General features: G+C 41.9%; 1 protein-coding gene across 1 annotated transcript in view; it reads left to right on the plus strand.

Moving 5' to 3' along the window:
• The window catches only part of LOC126234993 (dynein beta chain, ciliary-like), a 732,993-nt gene that overhangs the window by 515,363 nt on the left and 201,879 nt on the right, over positions 1 to 15,751 (plus strand). Inside the window, exon 36 of the mRNA XM_049943730.1 lies at positions 1,675 to 1,810. Within this exon, the coding sequence (XP_049799687.1) occupies positions 1,675 to 1,810 (136 nt within the window). The remainder of the gene's footprint in view (positions 1 to 1,674; positions 1,811 to 15,751) is intronic.

Here is a 15,751-nt window from a genome sequence, read left to right on the forward strand (position 1 = left end):
TCTGATCAGCTGGTTAACTGGAACGGAATTGCTCATACTGCTGATACTGTTAGATGTGTCCGATTTGTTGCAGTCGTGTGACATTTATTGAGAAAGTTTTGCAGTTGTTACTATCAGAGTTAAAAGATGTCCTCTTCAGTTATCAACACAAGAAATGACAATAACAGTTATAATCACCAGCACAGCAAATTACAGTTTTAAAATTTTTCTAGATTGTTCTAGCCATTCTACATCAGATGTAGATCATGTATTACATGTTCACTTTTTCTTGAATGGTAATTCAGAAGGATATAGGAAACAGAGGCAACGAGCTCGATCCTTATGTAGATTGCTGCAGGAATAGATGTGGCACGGAGGGAGCGACCTCTTCCTTTTTCACACAATGTGGCCATTGTACTTATACTTTACACTTGGTCCCAGGTTAGGTTGTTTCTTAGAAAGAATCATAGGTAGTAGCTGTACTCCATCACTGCTTTCACCACAAAGAAATTAAGGAGACGACACGGCATTTTCAGTAGCTACTGCAGTGCTATTGCACACAGTATTATTTGACCACTAAGGTTTGTAATGGCTGTAAATGAAACAATAATTAGCTGAATTAGTGTTTCATTCATAACCATTTCAAATCTTAGTGGTCAAATTATTCTGTGTGCAATAACACGGTAGTAGTCATTGAAAATTCTGTGTTGTGTGCTTATTTTCATTCTGGTGAAAGTGGTAGTGGAGCAAGATGGCCAAAGTGCTCAAGAAAAAGCAAGCAGGTAGTGCTTGAATATGTGAAATACTCTTTTCTTGATTGATAGGTACAACTTCTGAAGATCTCAGTATTTTGAAATGAATTACATTGATAAGAATGTGAAGTTTGCTATTGAAAATATATGATTTTTGGCAATTACAGCACATTTTACTGAAAAATGTAGGGAAATAATATTATATTTCATACTGGATGTTTGCTTTGACTCAAAAAGTTTAAAATAAAAAGTTACATTACAATAATGAAGTGTATTACTGGCTGTAAAATTTGTGGGTACCTTTTTTCTCTTCCTTCACTGATCTGTATTCAACAGCAATCTATAAGATATTTCAGATTAAATCCAGAGATGGGATAACAGTGTGAGAGTTTGTTCTGGCAGTAGTAATTCAATGTGATATGCGCAAAGAGTTGTCACAATGTATCTGTGAAAATATGGGAAAATAAGTTTACATTATTAGAGAGGAATGTGTCTAAACTGTTTCTGCCATAATTTAAGTTTTAAGTGCAGATGTAAATTATTTACATGTTACATGCAAAGGAGGAAGAGAAAATATTCTTATCAGTCATTAATAAAAACAAAAGACTACTTGTAGCATGGTAAAATGAATTTTATAATGTCTGTTTGATGGTGACTGTACCTGCTTAATTAATAGTAGAAATAGCTATGAGTACAGCAAATATGGCAAATAGTATAATGTTAATTATGAAAGTTGCCAGTCTATAGGAAAGAATGTTGACTGTTGATGATAGTAAACAAAATAAGCATATATGAAGCCTGTGTTAAATTGGCGATAACAGGCTGCAAAGTGAGAAATAGTAAATAAATATGCTAAAATCCATGGAAACAAATTTACATTATTTTTTTATATTTGTACTTATCTTTGTGTAGATCATATGTCTGATATCATACTTTATTTCAGATGGGACGATCAGTTAGGAGATTGCTTCTGCAACATATGTGATGCTCAATTTCAGTATGCTCATGAGTATCTTGGCAACACACCACGGCTTGTGATAACCCCTTTAACAGACCGCTGCTATATTACATTAACCCAGGTTAGTACAGAAAGCTGACATATCTTCACATCACTTTGCTTTTATATAGTGTTGCCATACATTGTCATATTGACTCTAAATTTTCTATTTCCAATCAACTAGTGGAATCTTCCAAGACGTGATATGTCTCAAGATCACAAGTACAAAATAAAAACTGACATTGAGTGCCATATAGTGTAACAGTCTGTGTTATGTAGTATTAGATAAAAACAACACCAGGGTTACACAAGAGAAGGAGCAGTGGAGTTTTTCAAAGTACCTGTTTTTCTCACAGTATATATATATATATATATATATATATATATATATATATATATATATATATATATATATCTAAAAAGAAAGAAAGATGATGAGACTTACCAAACAAAAGCGCTGGCAGGTCGATAGACACACAAACAAACAAACACAAATATACACACAAAATTCAAGCTTTCGCAACAAACTGTTGCCTCATCAGGAAAGAGGGAAAGACGAAAGGATGTGGGTTTTAAGGGAGAGGGTAAGGAGTCATTCCAATCCCGGGAGCGGAAAGACTTACCTTAGGGGGAAAAAAGGACAGGTATACACTCGCACACACACACATATCCATCCACACATACAGACACAAGCAGACATATTTAAAGACAAAGAGTTAGGGCAGAGATGTCAGTCGAGGTGGAAGAGTAGAGGCAAAGAAGTTGTTGAGAGACAGGTGAGGTATGAGTGGCGGCAACTTGAAATTAGCGGAGATTGAGGCCTGGCGGATAACGAGAAGAGAGGATATACTGAAGGGCAAGTTCCCATCTCCGGAGTTCGGATAGGTTGGTGTTGGTGGGAAGTATCCAGATAACCCGGACGGTGTAACACTGTGCCAAGATGTGCTGGCTGTGCACCAAGGCATGTTTAGCCACAGGGTGATCCTCATTACCAACAAACACTGTCTGCCTGTGTCCATTCATGCGAATGGACAGTTTGTTGCTGGTCATTCCCACATAGAATGCATCACAGTGTAGGCAGGTCAGTTGGTAAATCACGTGGGTGCTTTCACACGTGGCTCTGCCTTTGATCGTGTACACCTTCCGGGTTACAGGACTGGAGTAGGTGGTGGTGGGAGGGTGCATGGGACAGGTTTTGCACCGGGGGCGGTTACAAGGATAGGAGCCAGAGGGTAGGGAAGGTGGTTTGGGGATTTCATAGGGATGAACTAACAGGTTACGAAGGTTAGGTGGACGGCGGAAAGACACTCTTGGCGGAGTGGGGAGGATTTCATGAAGGATGGATCTCATTTCAGGGCAGGATTTGAGGAAGTCGTATCCCTGCTGGAGAGCCACATTCAGAGTCTGGTCCAGTCCCGGAAAGTATCCTGTCACAAGTGGGGCACTTTTGTGGTTCTTCTGTGGGGGATTCTGGGTTTGAGGGGATGAGGAAGTGGCTCTGGTTATTTGCTTCTGTACCAGGCCGGGAGGGTAGTTGCGGGATGAGAAAGCTGTTGTCAGGTTGTTGGTGTAATGTTTCAGGGATTCCGGACTGGAGCAGATTCGTTTGCCACGAAGACCTAGGCTGTAGGGAAGGGACCGTTTGATGTGGAATGGGTGGCAGCTGTCATAATGGAGGTACTGTTGCTTGTTGGTGGGTTTGATGTGGACGGACGTGTGAAGTTGGCCATTGGACAGGTGGAGGTCAACGTCAAGGAAAGTGGCATGGGATTTGGAGTAGGACCAGGTGAATCTGATGGAACCAAAGGAGTTGAGGTTGGAGAGGAAATTCTGGAGTTCTTCTTCACTGTGAGTCCAGATCATGAAGATGTCATCAATAAATCTGTACCAAACTTTGGGTTGGCAGACCTGGGTAACCAAGAAGGCTTCCTCTAAGCGACCCATGAATAGGTTGGCGTACGAGGGGGCCATCCTGGTACCCATGGCTGTTCCCTTTAATTGTTGGTATGTCTGGCCTTCAAAAGTGAAGAAGTTGTGGGTCAGGATGAAGCTGGTTAAGGTAATGAGGAAAGAGGTTTTAGGTAGGGTGGCAGGTGATCGGCGTGAAAGGAAATGCTCCATCGCAGCGAGGCCCTGGACGTGCGGAATATTTGTGTATAAGGAAGTGGCATCAATGGTTACAAGGATGGTTTCCGGGGGTAACAGATTGGGTAAGGATTCCAGGCGTTCAAGGAAGTGGTTGGTGTCTTTGATGAAGGATGGGAGACTGCATGTAATGGGTTGAAGGTGTTGATCTACGTAGGCAGAGATACGTTCTGTGGGGGCTTGGTAACCAGCTACAATGGGGCGGCCGGGATGATTGGGTTTGTGGATTTTAGGAAGAAGGTAGAAGGTTGGGGTGCGGGGTGTCGGTGGGGTCAGGAGGTTGATGGAGTCAGGTGAAAGGTTTTGCAGGGGGCCTAAGGTTCTGAGGATTCCTTGAAGCTCCGCCTGGACATCGGGAATGGGGTTACCTTGGCAAACTTTGTATGTGGTGTTGTCTGAAAGCTGACGCAGTCCCTCAGCCACATACTCCCGACGATCAAGTACCACGGTCGTGGAACCCTTGTCCGCCGGAAGAATGACGATGGATCGGTCAGCCTTCAGATCACGGATAGCCTGGGCTTCAGCAGTGGTGATGTTGGGTGTAGGATTAAGGTTTTTTAAGAAGGATTGAGATGCAAGGCTGGAAGTCAGAAATTCCTGGAAGGTTTGGAGAGGGTGATTTTGAGGAAGAGGAGGTGGGTCCCGCTGTGACGGAGGACGGAACTGTTCCAGGCAGGGTTCAATTTGGATGGTGTCTTGGGGAGTTGGATCATTAGGAGTAGGATTAGGATCATTTTTCTTCGTGGCAAAGTGATATTTCCAGCAGAGAGTACGGGTGTAGGACAGTAAATCTTTGACGAGGGCTGTTTGGTTGAATCTGGGAGTGGGGCTGAAGGTGAGGCCTTTGGATAGGACAGAGGTTTCGGATTGGGAGAGAGGTTTGGAGGAAAGGTTAACTACTGAATTAGGGTGTTGTGGTTCCAGATTGTGTTGAAAGGAATTTGGAGTTTTTGGAGGGAGTGGAGCTGGAAGTGGGAGATTGAGTAGATGGGAGAGACTGGGTTTGTGTGCAATGAGAGGTGGTTGAGGTTTGCTGGAAAGGTTGTGAAGGGTGAGTGAGTTGCCTTTCCGGAGGTGGGAAACCAGGAGATTGGATAGTTTTTTGAGGTGGAGGATGGCATGCTGTTCTAATTTACGGTTGGCCTGTAGGAGGATGCTCTGAACAGCCGGTGTGGATGTGGGAGAGGAAAGATTAAGGACTTTTATTAAGGATAGGAGTTGACGGGTGTGTTCATTGGCTGAGTTGATGTGTAGGTGAAGGATTAGGTGGGTGAGGGCAATGGATTGTTCAGTTTGGAACTGGTATAGGGACTGATGGAAGGAAGGGTTGCAGCCAGAGATGGGAACTTTAAGTGTGAGGCCTTTGGGGGTAATGCCAAATGTCAGACAAGCCTGAGAAAATAGAATATGGGAGCGTAATCTGGCTAGGGCGAAGGCATGTCTGCGGAGGGAATGTAAATAAAACTTAATGGGGTCGTTGTGGGGGTGTTGTGCGGGTGACATGGTACTAGAAGGTCGAAAGTGTAACGTGAGGCTGAAATGAAAATGAATGTAAAAATATGTGGGGAGAGATAAAGGTGCAGTAGAAAGCAAATGTAGATCTGGTGTGAAAAGAGGCGAAAAGGGGTTGGTTGGAGCTGGGTTATGTTGATCCTGTGGTGAAATAGTGTAGGTAGAAAACGATGTGAATAAAGGTTAGGTGGCCAAAACACGTTAAAGGGTGGAGAAATTCGGGAAAATTTCGAGAAAACTACGTGAGGATGTATTAAAAGTAGTGGTATGGTGGTGGCAGATTATGGAAATGAGGCTAACAATTGTCTGGTGGAGAAATAATAACGTTAAAACCTGTGGGAAGCGGCTAAAAATGATCGGTGACGTGAAAAAACGGAAATCGAAATAAAGCAAAAGTTATTAAAACTAGCCGAAAAGGTTGTTTAATAGCTGAAAGGAACTGTTTGTGAACTAGAAACGGTGGATTTTATAGCAGTAGCGGAAGAAAAAATTTTTTGTTATGGTTTGGAAGTGGGTTACGTATTATTACGTATTGTTGAGTATATATCGGCGGGATAAAATTGTATAGTGGATTACGGTAAAAAGGAGAAGGTGAATACAAAGGGAAACTACTGGCAAAAACAGAAGGAGGAAATAAGACGACAGAAAAGACTTCGAAATGTAACAGTGACAATAACAAACGTCATTGTTGGGTTCAAATTAATGATATGAATATAACAGAGGGAAACATTCCACGTGGGAAAAATATATCTAAAAAGAAAGAAAGATGATGAGACTTACCAAACAAAAGCGCTGGCAGGTCGATAGACACACAAACAAACAAACACAAATATACACACGGTGTGTATATTTGTGTTTGTTTGTTTGTGTGTCTATCGACCTGCCAGCGCTTTTGTTTGGTAAGTCTCATCATCTTTCTTTCTTTTTAGATATATTTTTTCCACGTGGAATGTTTCCCTCTGTTATATTCATATCATTAATTTGAACCCAACAATGACGTTTGTTATTGTCACTGTTACATTTCGAAGTCTTTTCTGTCGTCTTATTTCCTCCTTCTGTTTTTGCCAGTAGTTTCCCTTTGTATTCACCTTCTCCTTTTTACCGTAATCCACTATACAATTTTATCCCGCCGATATATACTCAACAATACGTAATAATACGTAACCCACTTCCAAACCATAACAAAAAATTTTTTCTTCCGCTACTGCTATAAAATCCACCGTTTCTAGTTCACAAACAGTTCCTTTCAGCTATTAAACAACCTTTTCGGCTAGTTTTAATAACTTTTGCTTTATTTCGATTTCCGTTTTTTCACGTCACCGATCATTTTTAGCCGCTTCCCACAGGTTTTAACGTTATTATTTCTCCACCAGACAATTGTTAGCCTCATTTCCATAATCTGCCACCACCATACCACTACTTTTAATACATCCTCACGTAGTTTTCTCGAAATTTTCCCGAATTTCTCCACCCTTTAACGTGTTTTGGCCACCTAACCTTTATTCACATCGTTTTCTACCTACACTATTTCACCACAGGATCAACATAACCCAGCTCCAACCAACCCCTTTTCGCCTCTTTTCACACCAGATCTACATTTGCTTTCTACTGCACCTTTATCTCTCCCCACATATTTTTACATTCATTTTCATTTCAGCCTCACGTTACACTTTCGACCTTCTAGTACCATGTCACCCGCACAACACCCCCACAACGACCCCATTAAGTTTTATTTACATTCCCTCCGCAGACATGCCTTCGCCCTAGCCAGATTACGCTCCCATATTCTATTTTCTCAGGCTTGTCTGACATTTGGCATTACCCCCAAAGGCCTCACACTTAAAGTTCCCATCTCTGGCTGCAACCCTTCCTTCCATCAGTCCCTATACCAGTTCCAAACTGAACAATCCATTGCCCTCACCCACCTAATCCTTCACCTACACATCAACTCAGCCAATGAACACACCCGTCAACTCCTATCCTTAATAAAAGTCCTTAATCTTTCCTCTCCCACATCCACACCGGCTGTTCAGAGCATCCTCCTACAGGCCAACCGTAAATTAGAACAGCATGCCATCCTCCACCTCAAAAAACTATCCAATCTCCTGGTTTCCCACCTCCGGAAAGGCAACTCACTCACCCTTCACAACCTTTCCAGCAAACCTCAACCACCTCTCATTGCACACAAACCCAGTCTCTCCCATCTACTCAATCTCCCACTTCCAGCTCCACTCCCTCCAAAAACTCCAAATTCCTTTCAACACAATCTGGAACCACAACACCCTAATTCAGTAGTTAACCTTTCCTCCAAACCTCTCTCCCAATCCGAAACCTCTGTCCTATCCAAAGGCCTCACCTTCAGCCCCACTCCCAGATTCAACCAAACAGCCCTCGTCAAAGATTTACTGTCCTACACCCGTACTCTCTGCTGGAAATATCACTTTGCCACGAAGAAAAATGATCCTAATCCTACTCCTAATGATCCAACTCCCCAAGACACCATCCAAATTGAACCCTGCCTGGAACAGTTCCGTCCTCCGTCACAGCGGGACCCACCTCCTCTTCCTCAAAATCACCCTCTCCAAACCTTCCAGGAATTTCTGACTTCCAGCCTTGCATCTCAATCCTTCTTAAAAAACCTTAATCCTACACCCAACATCACCACTGCTGAAGCCCAGGCTATCCGTGATCTGAAGGCTGACCGATCCATCGTCATTCTTCCGGCGGACAAGGGTTCCACGACCGTGGTACTTGATCGTCGGGAGTATGTGGCTGAGGGACTGCGTCAGCTTTCAGACAACACCACATACAAAGTTTGCCAAGGTAACCCCATTCCCGATGTCCAGGCGGAGCTTCAAGGAATCCTCAGAACCTTAGGCCCCCTGCAAAACCTTTCACCTGACTCCATCAACCTCCTGACCCCACCGACACCCCGCACCCCAACCTTCTACCTTCTTCCTAAAATCCACAAACCCAATCATCCCGGCCGCCCCATTGTAGCTGGTTACCAAGCCCCCACAGAACGTATCTCTGCCTACGTAGATCAACACCTTCAACCCATTACATGCAGTCTCCCATCCTTCATCAAAGACACCAACCACTTCCTTGAACGCCTGGAATCCTTACCCAATCTGTTACCCCCGGAAACCATCCTTGTAACCATTGATGCCACTTCCTTATACACAAATATTCCGCACGTCCAGGGCCTCGCTGCGATGGAGCATTTCCTTTCACGCCGATCACCTGCCACCCTACCTAAAACCTCTTTCCTCATTACCTTAACCAGCTTCATCCTGACCCACAACTTCTTCACTTTTGAAGGCCAGACATACCAACAATTAAAGGGAACAGCCATGGGTACCAGGATGGCCCCCTCGTACGCCAACCTATTCATGGGTCGCTTAGAGGAAGCCTTCTTGGTTACCCAGGTCTGCCAACCCAAAGTTTGGTACAGATTTATTGATGACATCTTCATGATCTGGACTCACAGTGAAGAAGAACTCCAGAATTTCCTCTCCAACCTCAACTCCTTTGGTTCCATCAGATTCACCTGGTCCTACTCCAAATCCCATGCCACTTTCCTTGACGTTGACCTCCACCTGTCCAATGGCCAACTTCACACGTCCGTCCACATCAAACCCACCAACAAGCAACAGTACCTCCATTATGACAGCTGCCACCCATTCCACATCAAACGGTCCCTTCCCTACAGCCTAGGTCTTCGTGGCAAACGAATCTGCTCCAGTCCGGAATCCCTGAAACATTACACCAACAACCTGACAACAGCTTTCTCATCCCGCAACTACCCTCCCGGCCTGGTACAGAAGCAAATAACCAGAGCCACTTCCTCATCCCCTCAAACCCAGAATCCCCCACAGAAGAACCACAAAAGTGCCCCACTTGTGACAGGATACTTTCCGGGACTGGACCAGACTCTGAATGTGGCTCTCCAGCAGGGATACGACTTCCTCAAATCCTGCCCTGAAATGAGATCCATCCTTCATGAAATCCTCCCCACTCCGCCAAGAGTGTCTTTCCGCCGTCCACCTAACCTTCGTAACCTGTTAGTTCATCCCTATGAAATCCCCAAACCACCTTCCCTACCCTCTGGCTCCTATCCTTGTAACCGCCCCCGGTGCAAAACCTGTCCCATGCACCCTCCCACCACCACCTACTCCAGTCCTGTAACCCGGAAGGTGTACACGATCAAAGGCAGAGCCACGTGTGAAAGCACCCACGTGATTTACCAACTGACCTGCCTACACTGTGATGCATTCTATGTGGGAATGACCAGCAACAAACTGTCCATTCGCATGAATGGACACAGGCAGACAGTGTTTGTTGGTAATGAGGATCACCCTGTGGCTAAACATGCCTTGGTGCACAGCCAGCACATCTTGGCACAGTGTTACACCGTCCGGGTTATCTGGATACTTCCCACCAACACCAACCTATCCGAACTCCGGAGATGGGAACTTGCCCTTCAGTATATCCTCTCTTCTCGTTATCCGCCAGGCCTCAATCTCCGCTAATTTCAAGTTGCCGCCACTCATACCTCACCTGTCTCTCAACAACTTCTTTGCCTCTACTCTTCCACCTCGACTGACATCTCTGCCCTAACTCTTTGTCTTTAAATATGCCTGCTTGTGTCTGTATGTGTGGATGGATATGTGTGTGTGTGCGAGTGTATACCTGTCCTTTTTTCCCCCTAAGGTAAGTCTTTCCGCTCCCGGGATTGGAATGACTCCTTACCCTCTCCCTTAAAACCCACATCCTTTCGTCTTTCCCTCTTTCCTGATGAGGCAACAGTTTGTTGCGAAAGCTTGAATTTTGTGTGTATATTTGTGTTTGTTTGTTTGTGTGTCTATCGACCTGCCAGCGCTTTTGTTTGGTAAGTCTCATCATCTTTCTTTCTTTTTAGATATATTTTTTCCACGTGGAATGTTTCCCTCTGTTATATATATATATATATATATATATATATATATATATATATATATATATATATATATATATATATATATATATATAATAATCTGGAATAATTCTCATAATTACCAGTGTGAGTAAATAAATGCTAGTCATAATTTACTATAAACAGAAGTAACCTAAGTGGCTGCTTGTGCCTGTTGGTCTATAACTTGGCTAATCCCGCATCTCGTAGAATAGACATAATAATAATGATAATAATCATTGTTTGTATGTACTTTATCTTGGACATCATCATTTTTTGTATAGTTACAAAAATGATATCACGGCATAAACATAATGTATATATACAGGCGCGCAGTCCGGAACCGTGCGACTGCTACGGTCGCAGGTTCGAATCCTGCCTCGGGCATGGATGTGTGTGATGTCCTTAGGTTAGTTAGGTTTAAGTAGTTCTAAGTTCTAGGGGACTGATGACCAGAGCAGTTGAGTCCCATAGTGCTCAGAGCCATTTGAACCAGCCATTTATATATACAGGAAGTTGTTGTTCTGGTTTTCAGACTGAAGAGTGGTTTGATGCAGCTCTCTCTGCTACTCTACCTGTGCAAACCTCTTCATCACCAAATAACTACTGGAACTTATGTCCTTCTGAATCTGCTTACTGTATTTATCTGTCTCTCTCTACAATTTTAAACCCCCACACTCCCCTCCAGAACTAAATTGATGATCCTTAGTACCATATTAAATAGTACAGGATGACACATGAAATACTGGCACTGAGTGCAGACTGCTTGCCAGTTACACACAAATTGTTGTGTGACATGAGCAGATACATGTAAGAATTAGATAGTAAAGAAATAACAAATAAGCTAATGCAAAGGTCTGTATTTACTGAATTGATCTTGTCTTTTTCATTACATTATACTAGGTGCTGAAAATGATCTCCTTGTGCTAAAGAGCACTTTTCCTTGCTCCCTAACATGTTAATATACACTTTGCACAACTCTGCCGCATCAGTTCTCCAAATTTATTACAAATATTGTCCCTTCAACTCTTCCAATGTTACTGGGTTATTTGTGTATACTTTCCCATTTAGATGCCCCACAGATAGTAGTCACAACTGGTTAGGTCAGCAAACAAGGTGGCCACAATCGTTTGCTAACAGTCTTTCCTTCTGTGAATCTTCCACGAATTCATGAGATTAACTGGCATGAATTATGACATGTCACCTCATCATATTGAGAGGCAACTTATGTACGTTTATAGGGGCTCATCCATGTGTGAAATTCCTCAAAGATTCGCATACAAGGACTGTTCAAAAAGTAAGGTGATTTTTCAAATTGCACTGGCAACATACATTCGATTATAGATTTTTTTTGTTATGTTGGCACACATGTCCCAGACATATGTTCACAGTTTCAAGTGTACAGCATACTTCATTTGTTTTTGATAGATAGAAAGGTTAGATGTGTTTTAGTGTGCTTGGCGATTTTCAATTATTATAAAACTTGGAGCAAAGAATTTTCACCAAATTTTGTGTGCAAAATGGAATCAAGTGCTCTAAAACACTTGAAATGTTGACAGTGGCATAATTTGAGTCTGCTCTAAATAAAAAAAAAAGTTTACGAGTAGTAAAAGCTCTTCCAAGATGGCCGAGAAGATGCAAATGATGAACCTCACTCTATACACCACACCACATCAACAACAGATGATAACGTCAAGGTGTGAAGAAAATTGTTTGAAAAATCGTTAAATTACTGTAAGAGAAGTTGCTGAGGAAGTTGGCATAGCAGTCGGCTTGTGTCATGCAATTTCTTCGGATGTTTTCGGTTGAGACATAAGTATGTCAGTGAAGTTTGTTCCAGAACTTCTCAATTCTGATCAGAAGAACCATTGTATGAGCATTGCCCAGGAGCTCTTCAATGATGTCAATGATGATCCTGATTTGCTCAAAAGGGTCATAACTGGTGACAAAACATGGGTTTATGGTTATGACATCGAAACCAAAGTGCAATCATCCCAATGGAAGCATCCCGGAGAGCCAAGACTGAAAAAAGCATGCCAAGTTCGGTCAAATGTCTAAGTTTTGCTCACTGTTTTTTTTTTTCAATTACTGTGGCATACTGTGTCATGAACTTTTGCCTCATGGTTGTATGGTCAGTAAGGGGTATTACCTTGATGTTATGCACCGTTTGTGAGAAGCCATATCCAAAAAACACCCAGAATTGTGGGAAAACAATTCATGGCTTTTGCATCACGACAATGCACCTGCTCATTCATTGTTGCTTGTGAGAGATTTTTTTGGCCAAACACAACACAACAATCATGCCTCAGCCACCAATTCACCGGATTTGGCCCGCTGTGACTTTTTCCTGTTCCCAAAACTGAAGAGACCTATGAAAGAATGAAGATTTTCAGTGATTTAGGAAATGAAAACTGCATTGCTGTACCAAAAAGTGCTTATGAGAAGTGCTTTGAGGATTGGAAGAAGTGTTGGCACAAGTGTATTGTATCTGAGGGGGATTTCTTTGAAGGGGACAACATGAATATTGACAAATAATTAAATATTTTTTCGTAAAAATATAAAGTGACCTTACTTTTTGAACACACCTCGTATACACAGCCATGTGTACTGCCGTTTCAAAAAATATGGGATTCACAATCCAAGTTGCTGACACAGCACAGTATGCCCCGAGTTTTTCACTGTGAAGAGGATCCTCATTGTGTTCCAGGAGTTCACATGTCTGTCAGATTGAACCACGATTCATCGCTGTGCATGAAATACAGCAGTGGATCCAACATTACACTCTCAATTGTTTGACTAATCATATACAGTAATTCACATGTTTTGTTTTCTCTTACTCCTTCAATTCTTGGGCACATGTCATTTCAAATGTCTGCATCCCTATATCATATAAAACATATTGACAAGAACTCCACAAAATGTTCACTTGTTGCGACAATTTATGTGTCAACTTCTTCGGATTCCGGATCATTTGCGATTGAATATCTGCAATCACAGCAGGTGTACAAACAGAGGGGGCTCGATTCTTTTTTGTGGTTACAGCTGACCCTGTAGTATGCCACTTTGTCACTAATCCTGTATACCACTCTTTGCTGGTATGAAAACGCCATGAAACTTCTTTGCAAAAATGTCCCACTTTTCCTTAGATGAACCACCACTACTGTGATTCTTTCTTGAAGAGGATACATCTCTCTGAGATATTTACTTCACACATCTTAACCAAGTTGCAATGACTTTCATGGTTATGATACAAAATGTAGATGCAACAGCTTGGAAACAATATATGGCAGTTGGTGGGTGACAGTGAGCAGTCTAGTACTCAGAGCTGGTTTTTCATGTATCACCCTGTATTACCACACATACACGAACAATCCACACACCCTAATTTTAAGGGAGGGGGAAATTATTGTATGCACATTTCACCCACTCACAAATCTGGGACAATCTTGATTTTTCCTCTCAGCATGAACTTGTGGTTTTCATCAGCCATCTGTTGCGTATATTGCTGTTTAAGTACAGCTTTTAATGCTCAATTTATACACACATCTAGTGGTTCCAGTACGGATGTTAGGCTGCCATGGATAATGATCAATTCAGTTTTCTGTTTTTGTGTGTTGTCTTGCACTTCCTGAGTTCTATATTTGTAAAAGCTGGCCAATAGCAACATGTTAAGTTAATTCAGTAATGTACCAGGGTGATGTTGCCAAACATGCATTACCCAGTTAAACAGAAGATCATTTTCCATCCACCCTTTTGGATTTGCTCTTTCTAATATGCCTTTCGCTTACATTTCTGGAATTGTTTTCCTTTTAAATACCATGTAAAATGTTAGCTTTTGTCCATTGCCAATTACACACATAATGACCATACATCTTTGCTACTAATTGCCAATAGTTTGTGCCATGATGCTGGATTCCATTTTGGTGTTGTCAAGCAACATCACAAAATAGACTGGTATTTGATTGATACTACCAATTTGCCATAATATGTAGGAATGTTCATGTTGCAAATTTATCACACAGCAATGAAAATTCACTACTTTTTCCTTGTACTCGGCTGGAAGCTGTTGAGCAATGGTCCTTTTCCTCCAGAAGTCTATTCCATTTCGACAGAAAAATCTTGATTGTTAGCCCCAGTTAGCATTGAAACTTGTGATCCTATTCTTTGGCTGAAGTGCACTGCTTTTAGTCAGCATATTTCACTAGTCACTGCACATCCATATTGTCACTTCTCATCTACATAATCAAATAACCTTTTTTCAAGGCTTTTTGGCTGCAAAATGCTCTATGATTACCTTTAGTTTCTTGAAGCCACATTTCATTTTTTCACCAGTCACAAATACAACATTTGCCCACATACTTTCCTTGCTCTGCACAGTTTCTGATGCTCTCTGCTTCTTCCATAATTTTATGTTCTTCTTTTTAGCTGTGTATGAGTGTTAATCAGAACTTGAGCCATAAGTAACAAGTTGCACTCACAGACTGAGGTAGCAACAGTACTATAGTATTATGGGATTTATTGTTGGAGGCAGAGCAATACCAACCTTCTTACAGTTGATCCTTGCACCACCGTTTTTCATTATTAAATAAGAGGAAAAATATTCACAGATCATTCGCATATGTATGGTATATAAACATTTGCCACCACTAATATAGTACAATATATAAAAGGAGTGATGGGGGACCAGGAATCTTTGAGTGAGTGAAAACATCATTTTTTTAAAGATTAACAATGATTTCAACTTGCCCTTAAAAAGATTTACATGGATTTGTTTTATAGTACAGAATTGTATTACAGCTGCAAGTGGTCTGTGATCTGTAGCTCTTTCGTTACAGAGTATCCTATGACAACAGTATTATGAAAAGAAAAGGAGAGATTGCTACTCACCATATAGAGGGGACACTGAGTAACAGAAAGCCACAAGAAAAGAGTGCTATTCATTTTGAAAAGACTGTTACACATTTTAGCTTTCATTCAAAAGGTCTACTTCTGAAGTGGAAAACCCAGACACATTAACACAAGCACAACTCGAACACACATGACCGCAGTCCCCGGCGGCTGTGGCCAGGCAGTATCCTATGATTAGAATCTGGAAAAAAAAACACATTTTGCAGTAAATACAAATACAGATGCAAATTGTGCCTCATAATGCAAAATGCTAACACAAATTCTTTACAGACGAATGGAAAAACTGGTAGAAGCTGACCTCGGGGAGGAACAGTTTGGATTCCGTAGAGATGTTGGAACACATGAAGCAATACTGACCTTACGACTTACCTTAGAAAATAGATTAAGGAAAGGCAAACCTGCGTTTCTAGCATATATAGACTTAGAGAAAGCTTTTGACAGTGTTGACTGGAATACTCTCTTTGACATTCTGAAGGTGGCAGGGGTAAAATACAGGGAACGAAA

Source organism: Schistocerca nitens, chromosome 2 (assembly GCF_023898315.1).
Source record: "Schistocerca nitens isolate TAMUIC-IGC-003100 chromosome 2, iqSchNite1.1, whole genome shotgun sequence".
Taxonomy (NCBI): Eukaryota; Metazoa; Arthropoda; class Insecta; order Orthoptera; family Acrididae; genus Schistocerca; species Schistocerca nitens.